We start from the raw sequence: 25,824 nt of genomic DNA, 5'->3' as shown, positions 1-25,824 counted from the left end.
CGGGGTCACATTTGGTGCCACTTGTGTTTACTTCGTACGAAAACAACTCGGGGGAAGGGAAGGATTTGGGAAAAAAGCCGACAATGTGGATGATTAAAATAATGGAGGGAGCGAGACGTACAGCGCGCAGGAGCAGAGCGCAGAAACGCCACGTGACTGCTATAGATTAGTCTTACGGCTGATAAGTGACTTGCAGAGATCATTACGGCGAGGATTAAGGCCAGAAAACTAAAGGACAAGGACAATTGCAGAAATTGCACAGAAGCACAAGCACGATGTCTAAACCACGAAAAGGCTCGAGGGGAGGGGTCAGGGAGGAAAATAAGGACACTGAAAGCATCTGCACAGTGTTTGGCAGCAGCCAGGAAATCTTGAGATACTGAGAGAGGTTGTAAAGAGACGAGTTATTTTAACACCATGCAAGCCTGTATTTAGAGAAACAACCCAAATTCCAATTTCACTTGCATTCCTAAAAATCTGGATTAACGTATGTAGCTTAGTGGAGGTGTAGCAAATGACGCTGGCATAACTGAGACCTGGCCTACTTCTAAGTTATTCTTATCAATTAAAAAAAAGAAAAAAAGGTATTGGGAAGATGATAAGCAAGCAGCAGAGGGCAAAATGACTGAGGATCTGGAGAGCAGATATAAATTCTGCAGAGATCCTGGCCATGCTTGTCCTTTACAGTTTACCAAGAAAGGCTATGGAGAGGCACTGGAATCTCGCAGGGCAAGTGCCGTGCTGGAGAGCACGGGATTGATGGTTGCGAATAACCCATTTATTAATTTGAACTCAAGCAATCACAGATGGACTGATGCTCATTAGGGGATGAGCACATCAGTAACGCAGACAGAACATTTTTGCACAAAGACTATGTGAAATTGGTATATGGAACAAACTGCCAAAGCCAGAAAAGCCCAGGACAGTGTAAATCAGAGTATCAGACAACATTATTGCACAGATGACAAAAGAGAGGGCAGCCATTAGAAAGACTTCAGCAGTTCAGGTATTTCATGGGTATATAAAAAAAGACTTTGAAGGCCAAAGCATGCCATATGTTAGGCTTCTGGACGTTAACATTCCCACATACAATTTTCTCCCAGTGCTCCTCAGCACAGCACAGCCAAATTTAAATTACTATTATTAAATATAATTGGCATTAAAGAACTGATTCTGTACTGTATTTTGAAAAATTCATTTGTCCCTTCTATGAAAACCATAGCATTTAAAGTAATCGGGCTTCCATTTCCATGAAATCACTGAACGAATTTGTTTTCCTATCACAGTTCTCCACATTTTTAGTACAGGGCGTTTGTACTTCTATTCTCCCTTAATATCACAAAAGGTAAGGTTCATTCACTCCTCACCCATTATATAGTGACTGAAATCTAAAGCAACATTTAAACAACATATAGCAAGGAGATCAGAGACTTTCTGAGGAAGGCCCTTCATAAATCACAGTAACATTCGCACATTCTTTTTTCTAAATTCGGAACCAGAATCCCAAACAATTCCACCAGGCAGCAAGATTTTTTATGTTTAAGTAGTTTAACAAAAATCAATCAAACCGCCTGGTTTAAAGTTCTATTAAAAAAGGAAAGAAAAAAAGAAAAACATGACAGCTTTAACTGGAGTAAAAAATAATTAAGTATGGCAGCTTCCAACTACGTTGGGAAATGAGGATATATGGGGGGGAAAACAGGACATAAAAACAGCAAAATACAAATTAAGTCCAGAGACAAAGGAAACAGTGCACTGAAGTGACATGCAAATAAATATTTGGAAGTTCACTGAAAATTTTTCAGCTCAAAGTAAAACTGGTTCAGGAGCCACCAAGGATCAGTTGCAACCAGATCACATTCAAACAGTTAAACTACATGATAAAACTCTTGCTGAACATTTTTATTAAACTCTAAAAACTTGAGGCACCCAGAAAGAAGTCAACTTATAATTACACCAGCGTAGTCTTGACAAGAGCTTAGCTCCAAATCTTAATTTATCTAAAACAGGCCCCATTATGTCTTCTCTGACTAGAAAGAAACAACAGTGACCTTCGTATTCCCCACCACCCCCATAAACATATGTTCACTTTTAAGTTTTGGCATACTATTTGTCTTGATAATACCACTGGAGCTATATTGAGATAACAGAAATAAGACACAAGGAATCCTCCTGCCTTAGCACACTCTTCGTCTTTAAAATACCACTGGGGCTCTACGGGGGGACCTAAAATAAGGCACTAGTTGTGGAGCAGTCCTCCCTCCAGCCACCTGATTTCTTCAGGTCAAGCGCTTTCACTAGCTGTTGCAAGGGTACCAGGTTCACCGCGAAGGCTGGAGGACGCCCTCCCTGCCGTAACAACCCCTCTCCACCTCGCCGCTCTCCACCACCGCAACGGCGGCTGGTTGGGCAGGATCGCTGGCCCACCACTCCCCTAGCGTGGACAGCCTGTTTTAGGAGTGCTGGGTCGGAGCCTAACACCCACTACACCTGGCTGAACTCAAAATATCGTCAATGAGATCAGTGTTTTTACCTCCGCGTTTGGGTAAGCGTAATAAATCTGGCCGCTTATGTCAGGGAAGGTGTTGAATGTGGTTTTATATGGCCGTTACCTCTCTCCAGTTTAGCAATGTGCAGTCAAATTCAGAAGGATATAAGCAAAAACTATTGCTTCAGTTTGTAATCTGTCGTTATTCTTTATGCACTATGAAAGATCAACATTAAAGTCTGATGTCTACTGTACCACAAATCACCTGGATTCAGCATTCAAGATTTGCAGAAGTGGTTTGCACACAAAAACAGTCTGTAGTGTACTTTGTACTCTCTCATGCGTTACAGCCACAGACGGAAGGCTGCACAACTATATTTCAGCATTTAAAGATGAAACAGGAAGATAAAACTCTTAGCAAGGAAGCTGGAATTGCCAGATGCCAGCACATCTCGCACTGATGCTTAAAATTCTCCAGACTTACAGATACCAACCTATTCACACATTTACAGAAAATGAAAGAAGCACATGGCCAGGACGGGGTATTTCTGACAGGGATACCTAGATCATATTGCATTGCTAGGTGTTTTTCTTTTGTTTTTAGACAATTCAGTATCCCAAATACAACTCTTTAGTGTAGGGATCACACTGTTTTCTGCATCTGTAGAGCATCACCTAAACGTTAGTGATTTACTTGCAGTACAATTAACTGCATATCAAGTGTCTCAAACACAAGCATTCACTCCACAACTATGCTAAATACGAATTTTGTAGTCCCAGCTCTTCCAACTTACCATCGTTGCTCTACAGCTGCAATTTTTACTCTCATTAGCCACCTAACACTCCTTAAAGATACGTCTTTCACTGTCCTCCACCCAATTTGGAACTAACTTACCGAGTAAAAATACATGACTTAAAATAGACTAAAATAGAAGTTATTTTGCTCTTCTGGTTTTTAGCTAAATAGATAGCCTTAACAAGATATACAGGTCTTCCAGAGCAAGGCTAATATGCAACAGAAGAGCAGTGTGATTCGAGGTGTGAGGAGGAAGGGAAGAGTTCAGATAACTAATGGAGGTGAGGAGGCAAGGGGCTACCTCGAGAGGATTTAGGTGCCTTTCCAAGCGGGCTGTGGCGTGGCCAGGACCATAGGCTACTATTAAAGGTAAAGGGGTTGAATATAGCCTAATACAAATGGATAGAAGGCCCAAGCAAAGCCAAGAAATCACCAACCCCCTTCACTCAGAAAGCTCCTCCGCACACCTTTAGTCATATGCTTCACATTGCAAAGTTTTTTTGTTGGTCTTCAATTTCTTTGAGCTATAGAAGCGTCATTAAGAATTGTAAGCAACACATTACACAAAGGGAAAAGTATGGTAACGACGCGTTAACGCAACATTATTTTAAGCCATGGTATCTTCTTGAATAGGTGCAATGGAATCAGATAGTAGTTATTAATGCCATGCAATGGCACAAGGCTTTCTTTCAAGCCCTTACAAGAGGGCTTGGCTCCTTTTTCATATAAAATAGTACATCAGTTGCTAAGTTGGTGCATTTTAACAGCTCTACAACATCCTCTGTGAGTGGGTATAAAAGAGCACGCATGGTACATGCACGGTGCCTGTTTCGCTGGCCTTGATTATCCTTTCTTTAACACCAACCGATACCTATATAGAAATTAATAAAAATATACAGTTCATCAGCCCAGTTAGAATTTTTTTTGCAGCTGACAGAACAAAAAGTAAAAATATTATTTTTTCTCTTTGCTGCAATTAAAAGGTTTTTTGAAGAGAAAGGGGGAAAAAAAGACTCCTGTGCAGCTGCTTAAAGCATATGGTGTGTATTGTAGCTGCGCTATAAATTCTTTAACAAAAGTGAGGACTTCACAGTAGATACAGTAACAATCTGTTTAACAAAGCTGCTCAACGCAGCGCCTAGGTAGGGTACCTGCGAAGAGTGTGCACTCTTCGCCAACTCGGTAGTTTGACCTCAACTTAACAAGAGCACTTTAAGAGGGGCTCAAATCCTTCCATTTTTCAGTTCTTCCTCTTACAGCTGCAACCTTGAACCCTAGAAATTTTCCTTCCTATCATGTGCAGATAAATCCTGCTTTTCCCAAACAACCCTGAGGAAATTTCAGCTCCCGCACTCTCACAGGACGGCCTCTTCTTGCTTTTCCAATTCTTGATCTTCCTTCCCGGTGAAAAGACCCAGCCCAACATACGCCTGGAGATGCTGACAGCAGAACGACAGCTTTGTGGGAATAGCTCTTTCTATCCGCCACCGTGCCTTCAAAGCATGGCTACGGTAGGTCTGCTGATCCTCCGATGACCCGTGTGCCTCCCTCCACTCTCCGCTTTGCGTTTATGAGCAGCATTTCTGAGTTTGTGCTTTCCCTCCACACCTAGCCCACCTATGGGGCAGCCCCCAAATGGAGCAGCCCTGCTCTCTCCCACCGCCCTTGGCCAGGGTCTCCCACTCCTCTCGCATCAGATCCAGCGATCGCTGTTTTGCAGCATTCACGTGCTACGGCTGTGAGCTGTAGATTCAGCTTGCTGATTTGGTGAAAAACTGCAGCTACGGAGAGAAACAATTGATTTTCCATCAGACCAGCAACTGAACTGACCCATCCTGTGCAATTGCGAGGCCCGGCAGAAGGGAGGAGGTGGGAACCCAGGGCTGGGGCAAGGAAACTTCCCAGCATCAGGCCACCGCTGGCCTGGGCTGCTCGTAATGGGAAACCAGAGCGTCAAACTAGGGTTGGCAAAAGGATTCAAAGGGGGCCAAAGTGCCAAAATAAGGTCAAGCACATGGCAGAAAGCAAGCAAAAAGACACTTTGCACATGAATATGACAGAAGCTTGGTTCTTTCAAGGTGAGATAACAAGCAGCAGCTGTAATTACCGGCTGTGTGCATTTGCTCTCACCAGGGGATGCTAACTACCTTTAACATTAGCTGCCAGTAGCTCCAGGGAACTTCTGCAAGGACAGTGCTCACTAGTACTCACTCGCTCCTGCTCCCGCGAGGAGCCGAGCTGCTACTGACAGCACCGAAGCTCAATACACTTGCTTGGGTTCAAACCACGGGGCCAAAGGAGGTTAAGGGGAGAGAGCGTTTTACCACTGACGAACCAAATAGGGAGGTAGACTTTCCGAAAAGCTGGAAAAACATCTTTCTAGAAAATAGACCAGCAAGCTATTTGCTGCTTCTTAGCTGGGGAGACTTAAGAGCTCATCGTATTTGATCCTCAAAAGTTCTCAAAGAGCACAGGCGAGACGGAAAGCATCCCTGCCTGCCCACCGGCATGCCTGGCCGGGCTCAGCGCTCAAGCGCGCAGTGCAGCAAAGCACATCCCATACTCAAGGGGAACAACGTAGGAAGGAAAGAAAGAGGAGCCCCTGCTAGAGCAGAAGAGCAGTCTGTGCGATGCAATTTCACCTCTAGTTTCTCAGCAGGAGAAGTAGCTATGCAGTTAAATGAGTGGGTGCTTTCACCTGTCCGTCAACCTGCAATAAACCATCCTGCCTCTGCAATAAACAGTAACCTAGAACCCACAATTGCTTTCTCTCCCTCATATATGACCAAAACTTTTGTTTATGTGTTCTAAAAATTATGGCAGAGGAATCCTTGCAAGAATCGGCTCATTATTTGCCTTGGTGCATAATCCACCTGCGCATGAACACTGCAATGCAATCTTCTACTCATATTTTATACCGAGCTACCCTCTTACAAATCACTGCAGCTTTCTTACAGCAGAATGAGGCCAGACACTGGCTTTATTATATAGAGCCGTGTAGTAATTTTGTGATAAATACAGGAATCATTCTGCATTTGGAGAAACGGGCTGGATTATGAGGATGCTCGGCAGAACGCCGCACGCTGCGCAACCCTCCCATCCCCATTACTTCAGCACCCGTCAAGTTCTGCTTTTTAAAAGGATGTGAAGATACTCTTTACCCTGCTAACTGAAACAGTGCTGCCTAACTGATTTTTGCATAAATAGTTTCCCACCACTGCTAGCATTTCACCCAAAGGGTGTCAGCAGTATAGCGGGCCTTAATATAGACAGCCCACCAGCTGCCAACAGAAATTTCAGCACCTTGTCAATTATGTAACAATAACAGGGTTTGGGCTGTTCCCCCACCCCAAATTGCCCTAGCCGAAACCACCATCTCCGTGGGGCTTGCTTGCGCGCTAGACAGGATGGAGGAGTACCCGCAGCCGCTCCTGGAGGGAATATGGTGCCTGCTTCTCCCTTCGGGCTGGTACATAGGAGGTTTGAGACCTCAGTTTCAATGGCAGTGGTGTAGCAATGCGAGGAGCAGAGGGACACATGGCCCCAGGCGCTTGCGACTGTGCTTTATGCGAACTGTGAGTTGCTACAGTTATGTCCACTGGTCTAGAATTAAATGTTATTCTTCTCCTAGGGATGTTTTCTACCTACCGTGCAGCCTGGCGCTGGCAGCAGGCAGACCACACGCTCATCAAGGAGAGCGCATCTGCCTTCGAGAGGCTGAAGTATATTTAAATCATCTTGCCGAGCAAAGATGTTGTTTAAACTGCAATCAAGCCCGCCAAAAATAAATAAATAATCGTTTACATTCTTGTGTAAACAGAGAAATGAAACGCTGCAGAGCCGCCGTTACCCCAAAAGCCTGCTGCCTGCTTCTTTCACTTCCATGCTGGGACCCAAAGCAAAAATCGACACACAGCATAAAACTGTTCCGGCGTTCCTGCTGTCCAAAGGAAGAAACCCAACACCCACACCCCCTGGAGCGGGCCTTAACTGATAACAATTAGCCACTAAAAATATAACATTTACTCCACTTTGTTACACCAAGCGGTTTAACAGGAGTCCACTGAAAGGCTGCAAAGCTCTGGGCCCAAAGCAGCAAGACGAAAGCTCTGCATTTTGATGTATGCTGTTGACTTCCCCAACACAGAGCAATTTGTAATAGCTTTGCCACGCCGTTGTTTTCAAAGCTCCTGCTACATCACAAGCATTTATTTCTGACCACAAAATTACATTTATTCAACAGAAAGCAGCTCAGGGTCTTTAAGAGGTTAACTTCTGGAGTGCTTGGCTGCTCTCCAGCCTCTGTACTAGAATCAGCGCTAGCGCAACAGCGCACAACAGCACCCAGGCTAGCCGTGATTAATAGAGTGCTGAATACGCTGCTTTCCACATACACACACTTTTCATTCCCTTGCTTCCATAGATCATGGACTTATCCTCAAAATATCTGACTGAAATTGAATTTGGCTTCTCTCTCAACCGTTCATTTCCTATGTTATGCAAGGTTATATCCTTTTCTGCATGAGCAGAACCAAACCAGCTGCAGCTTTTGAGAAGAAAATGTGTTTTCAATTATGAAGCTGGCCTGAATATTGAACCACAGTTCTACTGCTACTCTAATTGAGCCATCATGGAGTGAACCTACAGGAAAGAAATTGTATTAATTAGGTTTGTAAATTTAACATAAGGAAATTAAAGGGGGGGGGGGGGAAGAGATGAACATCAGCTCAGGAATACTCCTTCAAAAATGCAGAAGGAAAGCATGCTTTAAGTTCTTCAGGCACACACATTATTAAAGCACTCTTTCAAAGGCATGATTAGTAGTTCCAGCACACCAGTCAGGTTTCCAGCTTCTGTTGTCTGCATATGGAAAATTATTAAATTACTCTCCTGACCAAATTAATAGTTTAAAGAGCAGCGCAGCTAAGTGGGGAGCCAGAGTGGTCTCATCAGAGTGGCAGTAGCCTTAAAATTACTTGCTCTGCGAGAAGAAAATAAGAAATGGCTTTCACAGAAATAAAGTCTAGTGTGTTGCTTTGGAGTATTTGCCTTAAAGGGTTCTCCAAATGAGGGATTACTGCATTACTGTTGGACAGTGCTGTTATGCCACATGAAAAGAATGCTAATGACCTCAGGAAATCCTCTCCCAGCCTTAAAATATCTATTTGATGACTTCACGAATACGGATTCGGACACTAGATTTCCATACCACAACTTATGTTCTTGGGCTATGTTGATTTACAGAACTAAAAGTTTTTCATATTTCAGATTTCATGCACAAATATCCATTCACTCATGTAAACATGATAACGCCCAATAATCTACTGTGTTTGAACAGTCTATTTAGATGGTTGCTTGGAGGTGTGCCTTGCTAACTTGGAAATTATATATATTATTATTTTAATACTCGAATGACAAAGCTTTTTAGCCTTTACTGATTCTGCTGTGTATTTAGCCCAATTTACAATGAGCATAGCATTAAGAAGATGCATCCTCTGGTTAATTGTAAGCAAAAAAAAAAAAAAAAAGATTTAAGACAGAAACAACAGCAATTTTACACCTCTTTAATGAATGACTTCTAATTGTCTTGCTCACAATAGCCTATTTACACCAGCCAAGCTTTAAATCTTCTGGGAAAGTTAGAAAAGCTACCCACAAAAATCAAAAGGTCAGCACTATCAGCTTTGAATCAGATACAACATTCTGTTCATTTCAAAAACCTGCAGTCAAATTTCCATTAAAATCCTAAATAAGGAACAAGTACGATAATAAAATGATACTACAATGATGAATTAATAGTGTCTCAAGCTGCACTCTGAATGCATTTTAAAATTTGTAGCATGCTAAATTCCATTTCATGATGCTTTTACTTTAACTGTCACCAGGAAAAAACCCACACTTACTCAAACCTCCAAAATTTATACAAAAAAGTTATTTCCAGCAACTAATGGAAACTGGGTATTTGATAATTGGAACAGTTTTCATCTGCAATTTCTTTTGATTGAGATAAATATCCACAGAATATGAAACATTCCGGTTTGAAGTTTTTCATTTATAAATTCATATTATACAAAGTACAAAGAAGAAAAAAGGTCGTTTATTAATATCCATAACCAAACTGAGAGGAAAATTCAGCTACAGAAAGTGACCACTGGATTCACTTAAAAAAAAAAAGGCGAACTAGCCACAGGTTTACAAGCAACGTCCCATAAGGTGTGCGAGGGAGGATATTTAAATACGTGAGCTTCAGTTAACCTCTCTCCAAGTCACGTCAGGCTCACCGAGGGTACAGTTCAAGGACAGTTTAAGTCAACCTAAGCCGGCAGAGGCGCGCTCCTCCTGCCCTTGGCTTTGCGCCTCTGGCCTCTCCTGGCCGGCAGGAGCCTGCAGGGAGCGCATTCAGGGGAAAAAGGGAAAAACAAAACCTTCTGCTCACCGTGGGATCACAGTAGCAAAAGTGCCGAGGCAAGGGAGGAGGGGGCAACGTAGTCCCGAGGAACACAGCAATATCCATGAACACCAACCTCAAACAACACGGACCGCTAGGGAACCGTACCCTCTGAGCTCCTGCCCCTCTGCCGGGCCAGCGGGCACCGTTCTCACGACTAGCGCTGAGCCCTGCTGCAGCACAGTCATCCCACGAGGCATCTGCACATGCCTGCTTCCTCTCTGTGGTAGAGTTATAATTAAATATTACTGTGACATGCGGAGGGGACCGTCTCAGTTCTCCCGTCAGGGAGCAAGAAAAGGATGCAGCAAACCACAGCAGGGGTGGAGGTAGGAAAGTCAGGGGCAAACGTGGTGGAGATTCTCCCACATGGGAGAACGTAGAAGCTGCACCATGGAAGAACATTTTTTTCTAGCTTCTGTGTCAGAAACAAGCGAGGAGGTGCCAGTGGTGCCCAAGGTGCAGTCATACCCATTCATGCTGTCTACAGAAGCTGCAATCAGCATTCAGCACTCCTGCAGCATTCCCAGCCTGCTTCTTGGAGAAGAAAACCAGATGTTCTCATTTTTTCTCCTTCTACCTCTGTTGTATTTATTGACTCCTGTTTTTTAGAAAAATATCCTACTGTGGGGCTGGAAACTGAAATCGCTATAGCAGAATCAGGGAACCTCTTATAAGCAGATCACTCCCTATTCCTCTTGCCTTGCCCATGCCCACGTCCCATGTGTGGACCAAAAGGTCTCCCGTCACCTCCTCCCAGGACATCAGATATCAAGTAATATCATAGGTAACACTTGCACAGGTAACACCCGCACTACTACAAAGCAACTCCACTTTGCTCGTGGGGTGGTGTCCTGCTGCAGCTCTATGGCTTGCTGATCCACCTTGGGCCAGAGCAAGAGCAGGCATCTCCAGTGGATTAGAAATGGAGGAAAGCCTACACACTTAACACACATTGTTCTTGACCTACCTGGAGCATTCCTCTCATGAACCTTCAGAAAGTCAGTCTTAACAGTAAACAGAGACCAAACCTATATACTGAACAATAAATTCTAACTTGGCAGAACAGGCTAGTATTCCTGGTATTTTGAAATGTCTCCAAAGCAAGGTAAAGTAATTATATCTTCTATGAAATACCACATTTCACAGTTAAATGTTCTGCATTTATGAAGTCAATGATGATTAATTCAGTTCTCTTAGCTTTCTAAAGTCCTGTTTACATGAGAGAGACTGGAATTTCTGGGGTAAGAGAAGCAACAGTACAATCTTGTGAAGTAGTCATGCTTCACTAACATAAAAGGGGATTTTACCAACAAATTTTACTCTTCTAATTTCTGAGATTTAACTCATACCAATATAAACTTCATTTTTATATTAGCGAAGCAAATCTACACAAGAGGAGTATGTGAAGAATCATACCAAGGTAAGAGTGAACCAGAGCACATTTCTCCAGCAGACAAGATCTAACAGGAGAATCTTCCTTCACTGTAGCAAAATTTAGATTTATCTCTCTTACTTGATCCTGAGATGTTCATTAAAGAATAGTGCTGAAAGCACATACACGCTTCAGTCAGTGCACTGCGAACTTGAAACTAAAGTGAGGAGTGTTTAAGAGCACTGCCATTCCCTCCGAGCAATAGTCAAGTGGACTCACACAAGTCATTCTTTGTCCTCACAAATTACTATTAGACATATCAAAGGCAGAGGTGTCTTATTTATTTATAGCAATACCTGGGAAATTGAGTAGTAAAATAAAAAATAGCATACTGCTTTTAAGATGAGAAATTATTGCCTATTTGGGATACATATTCAGCAGGATGTGCAGGTAATCAGAAATGTAACTCTCATTAAAGATAATAGTAGTTGTGCACTTAATTCCCTATGCAGACTCCTGAAAACATGCTCCTAAATTTCTCTGCGCTCTGATGGGAACTGCAACAGTATAAAATCAGCTCACAACTTATTATAGATTTGGAAAGTAAAAAATGTTGCTGCTTTTATACAGCTGACTTTAAGCAAAGAACTCGACTATGAACAACAAAGTCAGAGGTTAGATCTAGATCTACTACCCCACTCATGCACCGATCTTTTTAAGGAGAAATACAATTTTCTAACTTCAGTTATGACAGCAGTGCAACAGCTCCCATTTGCCCCAAGCACTCATGAGGAGTGAGTGCTTCAGTGCCGTCCACAACTAAAATGTACAATTCTGTAATTGGTCCAGTTGCCTTTTCATACAGAAATTCTCCAAAATCACAACAAGTTAGCTTTTGAAGTTGTGATCATGCTAATCATGTGTTTCTCAGGGGAGATGTGAAGAGAAATCCAACAAAGAGCCAGCACCAGAGTCGTTAACACTTCTTGCTGGTTTTCCAACAAACATCTGCCGACTTTAGGTTCCAACAAGCCCTTCAGAGCACAATGTTTCAGAGCCGAAAGGTTTATAGTGAAAACAATTGCAGTAACTTCGTATTTTTGCTTAGGCACATCACGTTGCATGCACTAAGCGTTCAACCCCGCTACCAAGTCACTGAGGCATAATGTGTTTGCGTGTGCCACCTGAGTCACGGTAATGGTGAGCTTACGTGCAGGTACGCTAAATGAGAAGTGATTTGCCTAGTTTAGCTCACCACAAACACATCCAAAGCAATCTGCAGAAGGGCTGCACCCCGGTAAGGCTCTCCGCTCAGGGAGCTCCATACCCACCAGGCTGCTGGGAAGCAAGATCAAAAGCACCCGGAGAAGCATAAGCGCTTACCTCTCCCTGGAAACTCTTCAGTAATGGAGCTACCTGTTTGCGCAGGTCCTAGAAGACAGAAACAAGATATTTCATCAGAAAAAAAAAAAATTGATATGTCATTGACAAGTTTTTCCAAAAACTGTTTTCACTTCTGGAACACTACTTAAATCTTGACTGCATTTTACAGGAGCTTTGACTGAGTTAAAAGTATATCTAGAATTCATTTTGAACAGTCTGCATTTCCAGTTTGATGTATACCTGTATCTGTTGCAAACAGTATTAATTAACAAAACCAGAGCGATGTTGAGTAAGTACTAAATGCTTTCAATCTCATAATTCAGCTGAAACACTAAGACGATTAAAAGTAAATGCCTCTATCTACCTAAACACCAGCTACACCTCTGTACTTATGCCAGAGCCTCCTCTTCACTCATATAAATTTTCGCAAATGGAATCTAGGCTGAAGGAAAACGACTCCGGGCCACCATTTCAACTAAGAGTGTTGCCATTTTGAAAAAGGGCCATTTTCTTCTTTTTTCTCCTCAACGGTGCTCTGACTTTAGCCATCGGAGAGCAGAAGAAAAGAGCATTATTAGTCAGCTTCTGGATAACTCAAGATTTCTTCTTCAGACTTATAACATGCTTTGTACTACAAAATTCACTAAAACGCTGCCCACAGAACCACCCTAAAAGTTTTATAGCGCATTTTTTCCTTAGCAACTAAGATCATTTAGGAGAAGAGAGGCGTATCTATCTTGTATATAAAATTCTCAGTGGCTCCACTTTTAAGCTGGCTTAGTCTAGTTTACTTGCAAATTCTCAGATTTATCATTATGGGCCTGCCTGACGAATGAAGTCCTGCAGCTCTGCAGAGGACGCTGCATTACTCCTGCACAGCCAAGAAGCTACGCTCCTGTTTTAGCTGTAGGATTGCACTGCGGAGCCGCAAGCAGCCACTTCATAGTGCATGCACAGCTAGAAGTATATCTGCAACCTGTATATAACAATGCACGCAGTAACACTACGATGCTGCATCGTTTCGGGGGGCAGTGCAGGGAGGGGGTGGATTTCCCATCCTCGGAGGTTTTCAAGGCACGGCTACCCGGATCCAGAGTGGGCGCTAAAGTCCCATTTTGAGGGCCAGATGGGACTAGAGGCCCCCAAGACATCCCTTCAACCAAGAGTCCTACGATTCCCTGACGATATTGCTCACAACTGGGACAGTCAAGAACCACTGAAGTAACCGTGAGATCTTTCCTCTGCTGGACAGAGGCCACAGCCCCTTAGCTGCAACGAACCCTGTGCCTTTCGGAAAAGCGAGTCACCTTAAAAAGTTGGGAAATTCTCTCTTCCAATGCAATAACAGATTTACTTTTAGATCTAGAGTCATGCAACATATTGGATATTGAACCTCTCACTGGTCCAAAATATCCTCAGCCCTGGATTTAATCTGACTTGCTGAAGGAAAAGGAGACTTTCCGGACAACTGATTTTTCCCATTTAAATGACAAGCCATGGAGAAAGCTGGACTAGAAGGAGCTCTCCCACTCCCTGAGAAATGGCTTAGGGGGCCAAACGCAAATGAAAGTATCAAAGACGAACAACCAGCCAAGTTTCACTTATTCGAAGGTTATTGCACTAACATGCAGCTAATCCGTATCAAGTTATAGATAACGTAGCAGTTTTATAAGCTCCCTCTTCGGCACCAAACCAAACGCTTTTGTTCTTAAAGCAAGTCAAGTCACCTAAACGTTTCCTGACGCTTTTTGTTGTTTATTTTAGAACAGAAAAGGGGTAGATACTGTCCTCACATATCAGCAGCAGCTATAAATTATGCCTCTACCAAAGCAAACCTGGCAGGTTTAGCAGCATTTCCCACTCCCTGACTACTCGGGGAGACGAGAGGGCTTTGCACATCTTATAACATGCTTTTCCTGTAATCTGGCGATGATGACATTGAAGAAAATAACAATAACAATCAATGGCAAAATAAGTGCCTGCAATTCAGGCCAAAATCTGGCACGCCAGGTTTTAATGTGCAGTGAAATTACAAACTGAGACACAAGATTTACAGTCAGGATACTGACATCTTTTTAAAATTTATAAAAATCAGGAAAAATTACACCATTCAAGCAAAGCAACATTTCGGGAAATAAAAACTGCAGTTCCTAGGAAATCACCAGTTTTATGGTTTCTGCCCCTGATATTGCCTCTAAATTTACTGATGTGTTTGGCACCAACCGGCAAACTGATGTCAAAACTGAAAGCAGAAATATAGGAGACCTGATTGAAGACGAGCCCCAAGTCTCTTATTTGCACAGCTCTCAAGTACAAGAGCGGGGCATCACTCCCGTTGCTTACGCACAAGGCCTGAGCACTAGAAATCACCCCAGATACATCTGCAGATGACAAAGCACCCCAATGACAGTCACTGAAATAAAGCCCCGGCAAACATAAGCCGTGTTCCTCTCCGCGTGGGGGTGAGCTCTCGCCAAGAGCCTCCTCTTGAATTTCATATTCTGACACGCACTAACTTCTGGAAAGACAGGATTTGGAGCACCTCGTATTTCATGATATAAACTACGTCAGGACTCTGCCTCCATATTCAGCTTTAATAACAAGAGATGCTGTTGTTTAGGGGAGAGCGAAGAGGGCGAGAAGCTGGGAAAGGAAGAGGAGTGTGACGAGCATCCCAAAGCCAAAAAGCCACTCGGTCAAGCTGTCGAAGAGGGAGAAAAGCTATCAAGGACAAAAACGACGAGACTCCCAAACATCCTTCGTATAGCAAATGTAGGATGCTACGCACTCATCTCAGCAATCAAAACGTTACCAAGCAAAAGTCTTGACATAGTGGGAAAACGTATCGTGCTCGATTTAGACAGCAGCTTTCGGTGTTGGTAAAGCTGTTTAAAAACATTTCCTGATAGAGGTGAATGCAGCTCAAAGCGATTCAGTCCCCCAGGCAAGCGATCTGTCCTACCAGTTATCAGTCTGGGGCAATCCTGGGACACACTGATCATTAGAGCGCACCGTTTAACATGGTAAACTGCTTTGATAACTTGAAAACTCAGCAATCACTTGAGATGTTCTGCAACAGGACGCTAGAGACGCAGCATCCCTCTTCCAGGCTCTGTTGCTGCACTGAGCAGCTGGTCTAAGAAAACCAGCTACAAGGAGTTTGCTCCAGTACCTAAAAGCAACTGAATATGCTATGCAGACCAGTGGGTAAATGGCACATGCTGTAACAACAGGAGTAAGTAGGAATAAAGGAATGAATATCTTCCCCATACCATTTCTATTTCTCTCCCCCGCTCCCTCGTCGAAGGAGTTTATAGTGCAGGCCGCTTTCATAATTGCTTACTTGGCTAAACAGCATCAAAACTTTAGACAGCTCACAACAAAAGGGAAGTAAAAATAAACACAAAAGTCAAGACTACATACGCCTCGAGCCACCGGCTAAAACTCTGCTGGTGAGATTTATTTTTGGCAGTTGGGAGAAATTCCTCATCAGACTTTGTCTCGAAATGTTACACTAACATCAAACAGAGTTGTACCTTCTCTGCACAAAACCGCGCGGAGGGAAAGACGCTCAGTTCTGACCCAGGGGAAGCTGCCGCGCTGCTTAGCAAGGACACCGTATGATTTATTATCTGTTTAAAGTGTAGTGGCCTTTACTGCCTGGGCTGTGATCAAAACAGGAAAAGCAACCAGCTCCAGCCCTCGCGTACAGCTAGCAAATCACTGCGAGCAGGCAGCGCAGCTACAAAGGGTACATGCTATTGAACAGTAAAACAAATGATAACTTATCAACCCGAATGGATTGAAATCTTTGAGGGCTTCTATGCAATCGCATTATTAGCCTGCTTTCCCAATGCCATCTAAATGTGCTCGCTCTCCCTCCCTGTGAATGATTTATCAGGACAGAGCAGTTCCCGGACACAGACTCTATCGCAGACAGACTCTGAATTAGGATGCGGTATCATTATCTGAATCAAATCTGATAGCTGAAAGCTAATGTAGCATTTTCCTCTTTACAGGGGCAGAAACAACTAGTTTATATTTTGATCAAATAGCTACGCTACGAAATCTGCATCCAAATTTTTTTTTAAAACTCTCTTTCCATGCACATTAAAAAAAAAAATTCTCTCTTCAGAAAATAAACCAAGAATAAATCTACGCTAAGAACCTGGGTAGCAATCGCATCCTTTCTGACAACTAAACTACGTTCTTTACCTGTCACAATCTTAATACACTGCGTACAGTACAAAGGACACACCAATGGTGAGGCTACCGACACCGTATCTTTAATTTCCTTGCGGTCCGAAGCTACGCAGCCCCTTCTGCTCTCCACTCAGCCTGCTCCATCTCATTCACCTCCAAAGGGCTTATCTGCAAACGTCACAACAGGAGCCCTGCGCCCCAGCTCTGATGGGGCGGTCCAGCACAGCTAAGCTAAGCTTGACCCGCACGCCTTTGCCATCTGCAAAAGTACTGTGCGCTTGTAAAACAAAAGCGCACCAAAACTGGGGCAAGCGTTCTCCCCTGCACCTCCTAGGCCCCGTTGTTCGTGATTCGTTCGAGGCACCGCCTGCTCGAGCGGCGCCTTCGCCGGGGAACGTCGCTGTGGCTGGCGGAGAAATCCTAATGAGCAGCAGCCCCCTCGGTGACATCATTAGCTCGGCTGTCACTATCTGTTTTGGAGCTGGCTTATCGCAAGTACGACGCTACGGCTGTTCTGCCATCTTACCCTTTCGCATCGCCTCCCTCGTCAGCCGCCACGTAGGAGGGAGCTAACAGCTGGCCCTGCACCGAAAGCCGGCACGGCTCGGCAGCGCCGCTCTAGACACTTTCTCACGAGGACTTAAACCCCTCTCCCCCCCGCCACCCCCCGCACCCAAACCCAGAACAAACCCCAGTATGTATTTCTATCGGGAGGGCGTTCGCTAGCCTGATCTGCACGTAAAGGAGAGGCAGCACGACCTCGAAAGGCGCTCTGGTTTCAAAACCTGGCAGCCGCCTGCAACCCCCTCCTTCGGCGAAGAGCCCGCTGGTACGACTGACACCGGGCTCTGCAGACCCCAGGAACGTTTGTCCCTGCATCCGCTCGCAGGCAGAGCTGCACGCGCGCATCCACCATCTCAATAACGCTGCTGAGTTTCTCTTTCATCGAAACAGAGCTGAAAGGGGCAGAGGTAACCAGCAGCCAAGCATGAAGTGTTTGGTAAGCAGCTCGGCATCGGCTTTCGGTGAAACACAGAAAGCCACACGTTAGCTGAAGTTATTAGTACGTCGGCTGGTTAATTAGGAAGATCCAGCACTCCCCCCTGCTAGAGGTAAATTTATGAACCGAGTTGGGATAGACACTCACCTTCCAGTACACAGGGTTTAAATATGATTTCTTCGTACCCGTAATTATGAAGAAACACAGCATATACAGTTTCTCCATCAGAGATCCTGGGCAAACACGCTCGGATGCTTACTAAGGCAAACACTCAAGTCTTTATGTTTAATAAGTTCCAGCAGGCTGCACTAAAAGCAACTGAAATCCCAGATAGTTGTCCAAACAGGTATTAGGCAGTAGCTTAGATGACTTACTTAATTCCTAAAATATAAGACAAATTAAATCATATGAGCAAACAATTCTATTGCTCAATTTACACTATGCTTTAATAAGATATAAAACCTCTTATTGCTTAAGACTGCTGAAGTATTTACTTGAAATCTGATCATTAAAGAATGAATCACGCTGTTATCGGTTTTCTATGATATTTTCAGTTATTTTAATACACTAACGTGCCAGTTTTTTCTCTGTACAAAAAAAAAAAACATTTTAAGTTACATTTATAGATATGCTTCTGCCTAGCACAACGATAAATAAAAAATCTTGATTTACAGTAGCAAAATGTACACCACAGTACTTTCTGAAATATTTTAGCTCACAGATCCTGTGCAAATTCCATTAGCTTTAATTATTTATTACCAGTAGATTTAGATTACTGTTCTTGACCTATTTTTCAGCGTATGGACCCACCCAGCAAGAAGTGAAAAAAAAATATTCCATTTGTGAAAGGCTGATTTCCTGGGAACAGACTTCCAGCTTAAAGAAGAAAATTAAGCAAAATACATCCATTGTAATTCAGGGTGAGAAGCCTGCACTTCAGAAAAGGTTACAAAGCAGGGCAAAACCAGTCTGCAAAATTAAATGTAAAAAAGATGCCTGGAAAAGTGATGGAATTTGTGATATTTAACCGGCTCAGGCGTAACCTTGCACAACTTCAGCCACATGCCAATCCCAGAAGGAGGGGAGCCTGCCCGGCCGACACGCAGAGGAAGCTTCAGACGCTCTTTGGGGACCTACCCGCGTTTCCATCAAACCCGACAACCCGCGTGGGTCTGGCAGCCCAGGGAGAAACGGGTCTGGAGCCGGCAAGGATTTCGGGGCTGGTCTGGCGGCTCACTGCATGGGCAGGGAGGCAAACTCTCTCTTCCCAGGAATGAGAAAGTTGGCATCTCCTCAAGAGCATCTGTAAAGGTGTCTACTTGCCACGTTTCCTTCGGTCAGGGGCTGGCGTTTTACTTTCAATGGAGCTACTCGCCTGAATAAGTCTTACTGGAATCTTCTTATCGTTTCTTCCAAGCTAAAATAAATAAAAAGCTAACAAGCTTACTCTGTGCCTGTGCAGCGATGTGTAAACGCTCACTGGCTACCTTCACAACTGTGGAAAGAATCAACTGCGCAAAAGAACTACTGCATCCATATACATATTTGTGTATACATATATATGTAAACACACACACACACCCCTCTTAAATTTTTAAATCCAGCTTTACAAACTAATGCAGTAAAGAGTGCATTTTGGAATCATGGTAAAACCCCATCATCATTTATAAAACAGTAAGTTAACACTGCCTAGAAAAGACGCTGAACAGAAACAATTTAGAACTTAAAAACTGGAGTTGCTAGGAAACAAAAAAATTCATTCAAACAAAACCGATGCAGGTAGGGCTTTGGAAGGAGCTGATTTGAAAGAAATGAAAGCCTGATAACTGAAATTTCAGCTTAAAAAAAAAAAAAAAAGGATAGCTTATTTTCAACAGGTCACCTATAAACCCAGAAAAATCAAGCATCATTTTTAACAAACATATCAATTAAAAAAAGCCACATACTGGCTAATGGCCTTGTGAAAACTTCTCCTCCTGCTAAAGCTTGCGCTGATGTCTTGTTAAACGCTGCGACGCTTGCCGACGGCTCCAGCGACACCAAACACAGCTCCACCAGCAGATCTGTGCCTTGGGAGCAACCGCACCTCCATGCTACCCCAGGTCACCAGAACCACCTATTGCATGTAACAAAACCAGCCTTCCAGAAATCCTCCCGGATCTAGTTAAAAACTGCATATAGCACTGCCTCACTCAAACCGTCAAAAACACTGCTTTCTAGTTAGAATTTGATTAGCCAATTAAACAAATATTTCAGAAGCTTTGAAGCGAGCTCTTCCTGCTGAGAGGACAACCACGTGCTAGTGCAAGCTGGGGATCTCACTGTTCCTAGGGCTTGGGCCACTATCTCTGCATCTAGAAAAGACGATTATTTCGCACCAAGTTTTGCTAAGTGCCTGCAGACTCTGCTACATGAATAAACCTCTCGAATAAAGCTGAAAACAAACTTGCTACTCCTGCATCCCAAAAAACATCCTCACCTACACTCGTCAAACATTAACCAGAACCCCTCTGTCCCTCCAAAAACTTCAAGCCGTCTCATACACTCTCTTCCCTTGCAATTGAGGTTTCCCACGAAAACAGATCCTTAACATTCCTCCCAAATCACATCCTGCATATCTTTCTCCCTCCGCTACAGCAGTCTCATTTTCCACTTTGAAACTCTAGCCATCCTACTCACAGAGCTCACAGTGCTTCCCTGATTATCCAGAATTACAACCTGCAGAACAGGGGTTTCTCTTCAGCGTAAAAATGTGGAACTCCCTTTAAAAAAAAAAGTAATTGCTATGAGTCTTAAAAAATTAACGGGTCTAATGAGAAGCTAATGACATGGGCCATGACACTGTAGAAAATGCATCTAAGTACTGTGGTCCAATTACCAATTCCAGTTCAAACACTGACTAACGCTCCACATGGTGGATTGAAAAAGACGACTATTTAATGCGAAACCATAATTGCGCCTGTAATTTTCCATATTGCCTCCACCACAAGTAGAGCCGTGTGTGAATCAGTGCGTGCCCGACCACGGCACCCGCTCGCTCCTTCTCGAATGATGAAATCGGAGCCCGGAGCCGTGCGGGAGCCCTGCACCCACTGCATTGGGATTTCTCTTCCGTCTCAAGGAAAAGATGGGAAGGACTGTCCAGAAATCATTACAATTTCAATGCAGCCTTTTAGTTAGGGAAAGTGGGAATAATAAAAAGTATTCATGTTTTAAAATCTGCTGTTAGGCAGAGTGGAAAGGTTTCCAAATACAAACATCTTGCTTTAAAGTCAGGCTAAGTCTGTGAGAACAACAATTTTATGTTAAACATTAAAATAAAGAATCAGACTTCATCCTCAGAGATCCTTACAGGCCATGGACAGCAAGGACGGTTCACTGGCAGGACATCATATATTGCAGCATATATTCTCTACTTGACTTTTAAATACAGATTAGAAAACCTAGCTGTGAACAGATCCGTGTACTATCCACGCTCGGACGTACCTGCCCGTCAGAACGTAAGTGTATTTACTAATTTATATGATTATAGTCGGCCTTTCTCTATTATTCCACCGCAAGAAAACCCAGTACTAAACAATCCCCTCGCAATCTTTTTCATCAGATTGGGTTGCTTACTCTTGACGTCGGCCACTCAGTTTTACTCAAAAGACAGTTGCTCCTATAGAAAACGAGTGGTTTCCTGAGGGTCAGCACGGAAAGCCCTGCAGCTCCACCTCCTACCTTCGCTACGCCTCCCACGACAATAATTTTTGCCACCTTTATGTTCTTCAGGACCTCTGCGCCCCTCGACCAGGCACCCATGCCCCTCACGGAGGCCTCCACAGCAATATACTCAAGTCCTCCGTGTGCTTCCCATCAGTCTCCTCGGCTCCTCCAAAATCCCCCGTACGCGTGGGCCTGCCCAAGGGGCAGCGGACACAGGAGCTGCTCGGAGCCGGGCGGGCAGTGCCATCTATATCATGCTAAAGCAAGAACTTAGGATTCCCGCAAAGATGAGAAATTAGGGGGAAGAAAAAAAAAAAGCAGACCACCTCAAAAACTTCAGGATGCGGGCTCAAAGGATTTACCACGTCTAATTTAGCATACCTGGTGAAAACACCTCCGCATCAATATAACTGCCGTCTTCCTGACCTAAATCAAAAAATACAGGAGGGATCTTTTCACGGTGCTTCAGTAAGTGAAGCAATTCAGAGACAACAAACTTTTGCTGCCGCTACCCTTCCTGGCAAAACTGCTGCTGCAACGCGCTCGGGCCCCTAACGCATAAGCTGTGGTGGTGCACAGTCGATGTGAGTGAATCAGCAAGGCGAAAGAGAGCAAAATCGCGCTCCAGGCTTATTCAATGCACTTTCTGTTTGCTAGTGGAACTTAAGAAATAAAAAACCCGCACAAAGCGCTTTCGAACAGCAGCATCTTCTCCCAATTGTAACATATAGTCTCAGCTGGGACCAGTTCCCAAATTTGTATGGTGAACTGTGAACTGCTCCAGTATAGTGTAGGGGGAAAAAAAATAGGAAAAGAAACCCAGAGGACTGAAGATTAAAAAAGAGAGCGACAGAGAAAGACAGAGACGGAGAAGCAAGCGCGCAGCCTATCGCCCCTGTGCACGCTTTTTTTTCTGCCGTCGAAGCATGCAAGCCCTAGCAGTGAATCACAACGAACCCAACAGCAGACTAAAATGAGACATACTTGTGTAATAATAAATCAGCAGAACTAATACAAGCTTATCTTCTACTAACTTAGAAGGGGGAGGTGACAAATTGCACTTAAGGAAAAATAGTTTTACTGTTGCTAGCATAAGCTATGCGTCTATAGGAAATCGCTAAATTTAGAAAGCCAGCTTTTGATGATAGCAACGGAAATGAATTCAAGGTTTTTTCTGGTTTTTTTTTTGTTGTTTTTTTGGTTTTGGAGCTCCAGAAAGTAACTCATCTTCTTGAAACTCTTAGCAAAAGTCAAGACTTCATAATGCCCTGTACTCCCTGCCTGCTCCCTCTTGCTCTTCCCCCTTAAAAATGCAAAATTGCTCCTCTGGGTTACGGCAATTTAGGCACTTAATGCAGTTTAACAAATTCTCTATCTCTTGGCTGGAGCTGTTTGGCTCTGACAGATGAATCGGAGAAGTCCATAAACGTCTGGAGGATTTGTGCAGACTTTTCCTTGTATGACTATATATGGCAACTACAGATCAAGTTATCTACAATCGTTTTAACCTTAGATTCCAACTTTTTACCTTATTCCTATCATTGTTGCAAACTTCCTCGGTCTGCAATACTGCTAAAGGAGACGGGCATGGCCAACTACTTTTCTCAAAAGCATTTTCTCACTCTTTCCATGACTATAAAATTATGCACAAAGTACTTGAATTAAGATACACTTCAGTAAAAACAAGCCTTTTTATATATATACGTATAATCACTGAACCAGAACGAGATGCTATGAAGTTCACATTTTCATTTACAGTATTCTGCTGCTATCAAAGACATGTTCCACTCCAGACTTCACATTTCTTCCACTACTTCTTACCTGAAATATTAATTACCACCAAATGTCATGAAAGGTCTAGCACAAACTGGTAAAAGAAGTGAAATTTGCTCTTAGAAAAAGAAGGAAGGTCAAAATGGACTGTGACCTCCTCCAGACCAACGAAGTACACATGTACGAGTCTGTAGACCTGTTCAATTCCTTATTATATATCTATTTTACCATATTTTATTGCTAAGATTGTAGAGCATTTAAATCCCCAAAAGCGTTTTCCAGGGAAAGATCCGGTTCTGGGTGAGGAGAGGTTACATCTTCCCCTCTCAGAGAGTCAAGATGCCATTACTATTTTATTTTGCTTATTTTTAAGTTTAAAAAAAACCCACATAACTTACTTTTATTTTTATTTATTTTATTCCCTGAAGTTCTTATCTAGAATCATATGAATGCAACAGTGACACAGAGAAAAGTAACTACAGAAACTTGCGGGTTTTCGCAGTGTTTATAGGCCTCCTGACATCCCCTGACTGACGACTGCTTACAAGGCTTCTACGGGAAAATCACTTCTACTGAGTTGTTACATACCAGGATGTTTATGGTGCGTATTTCCAGGATCTTAATAATTTCGCTAAAAGTTCTGAAATTCTCCTGCTTCTTATCTGCAAAAACATTAGCGAGAAACAACCCCAGCAATCAGACCCATTCCTAAATACCCCAAGGGTTGGCTTTTAAATGCCATTTCAAGAAAAGGTTCACAGCCAGCCTCTCCCTGGGCAAAACACAGGGAGCAGTTAATTGCCCTAATGACCAAGCAGTTAATTGCCCTAATGACCAAGTGTTGCCTTGAACTCTCAGTACATGACAACTTGTAGCGCTACCATGGCTTGATCGTGGAAAACTGTGGGCCAGATCCACAAAGGATTGTGAACTGCAGACTCAAAGTGTGAATACAGTTAAATTTCTTCCTTTGAAATGATCTTAGGAAAAGCAGAGATAATAGAAGTTAAAGCAAAAGCTATTTGGAGCAGATTATACCTTACCCAGCTGCTTATTAACACTACAGAGTTAAACTCATTATTTTTAATTTCTATGGAAAGACTGTATTCGGAAATACGATATTTGAATAAACGCTCTTTAGACCCAACGTATATAAAGTTTTCCCAACAGACTACTGCCTTATAAGCTCTGTGACGTTTCTGAACGACTGCTTTTTTTCTTCAGCTAAGGCAGGACCAACACCGAAGACTGGCCTTAGACAACAAGTTGGGCAGGTGACATTATGGACTCTCTTTATCAGTATTCCCTTGTTTATTTTATCAGAATCAATATTGATTTAGCAACTGATTTGACTTTACACTTCCACTTACTGGATTCTGATTGTCTACACTTAGAAAAACATATAAGAGTTAATTATAAACTTGATTTTGAATTTTCACCTTATCGAAAGCTTCTAGTAACTTAACACAGCTGGGTTTTAGTAGGTTACCAAATCATCTGGATAGGAATGTCTTTCTCCTAGAGAACTAAGACAGATATTGGATAACCTACCTAAGACTCGGGGGTGATCACGCCTTTTGTAAACCACTTGAAAAGATGGAAAAACTAAACTGGATCTACAGCAGATTTAGATGAGCAAAAGGTTAATTTTAAGTACGCTCCTGGGAACTCCAGTTCCGCAACTGAGCGACTCAGACACTGCCGAGCTTCTCCTTGCCACTATACAAATTTCAGATTAGTCAAAGAAATGCTGGCAAGCACACGGCCAAACCGCTTCTGCATCTGTACATGGCAATGACTGTTCACGCTCATTTTGGAAGCTCCAATCCCAGCCACTTTTCCACTGAGGATTTTCAGATGTCATCCTCCAACTCCAAATGTGCCGAGACTTCCCCTGTGTAAAGTCCAAGTGCTCCCAAAACAGTTGAATAAATAGGTGACCGACCATCAACTGCTGCAATCCTTCTTCTCTCTTTCTTCTTTTCCCTACTTCATATCTGCGCTTTACACTCAAAGCTGATGTGAAAAAGCCTTAAAAGTATGAAGTCTCAAGCATCAGTGAAGTAGCTGTAGCATCAAATTTGCCTTTGATACTTGCTTGCACAGTGAAATCTCTATGGGTTGGGAAAAACTGCAGCATTACACCATGACCAAATGGAAAATCCCAACTTAGCAGCCCTTTCCAGCACTTTTGCCGAAAGGTACTTGGTGCAAGGACTGGGCTCTTTAGGTTTTACATAAATCAACATAACCATTGCTATCTTTGATTTTTTCCAGAGAGTGCAGAGCAGTAACACACAATCACTCTTAAGCCCCCCTGCAGTCTCGGCAATGACCTCACCTCATTCAAGCAGTTCGCAAAATGTAAAGACTGGAGCATACCCTACTCTGACGTGGTTTTTCAAATATGCATGTATAAAACGTCTTCATCCCATCGCATATAAGCAGACCGCTAGAAACAGTGAGCTAACTTGCTAATTAGAAAACTGCGCTATTTTATTCTAATGCTGTTCCAATGTTGAGATTTCATCACGAGAGATGTAATTGCAAATTAGAAGAGGGCCTCCCATCTGGGAAAAAGAAATACACATCTTTACACTATTACAGCCGCATCCATATTCTGGAGTGGAGCAAACCAAAAACCCACATA

General features: G+C 43.2%; 1 protein-coding gene across 12 annotated transcripts in view; it reads right to left on the bottom strand.

Annotated features, from left to right (window-relative positions):
• The window catches only part of CUX1 (cut like homeobox 1), a 247,482-nt gene that overhangs the window by 121,702 nt on the left and 99,956 nt on the right, over nucleotides 1-25,824 (bottom strand). For all 12 annotated transcript variants that reach the window (XM_068909277.1, XM_068909279.1, XM_068909283.1 and 9 more), the window contains exon 3: nucleotides 12,491-12,538. In XM_068909277.1, the coding sequence (XP_068765378.1) occupies nucleotides 12,491-12,538 (48 nt within the window). The remainder of the gene's footprint in view (nucleotides 1-12,490; nucleotides 12,539-25,824) is intronic.

The sequence above is a fragment of the Struthio camelus genome, chromosome 16, assembly GCF_040807025.1.
Source record: "Struthio camelus isolate bStrCam1 chromosome 16, bStrCam1.hap1, whole genome shotgun sequence".
Taxonomy (NCBI): domain Eukaryota; kingdom Metazoa; phylum Chordata; class Aves; order Struthioniformes; family Struthionidae; genus Struthio; species Struthio camelus.
This window is presented reverse-complemented; position numbering and strand designations above follow the sequence as displayed.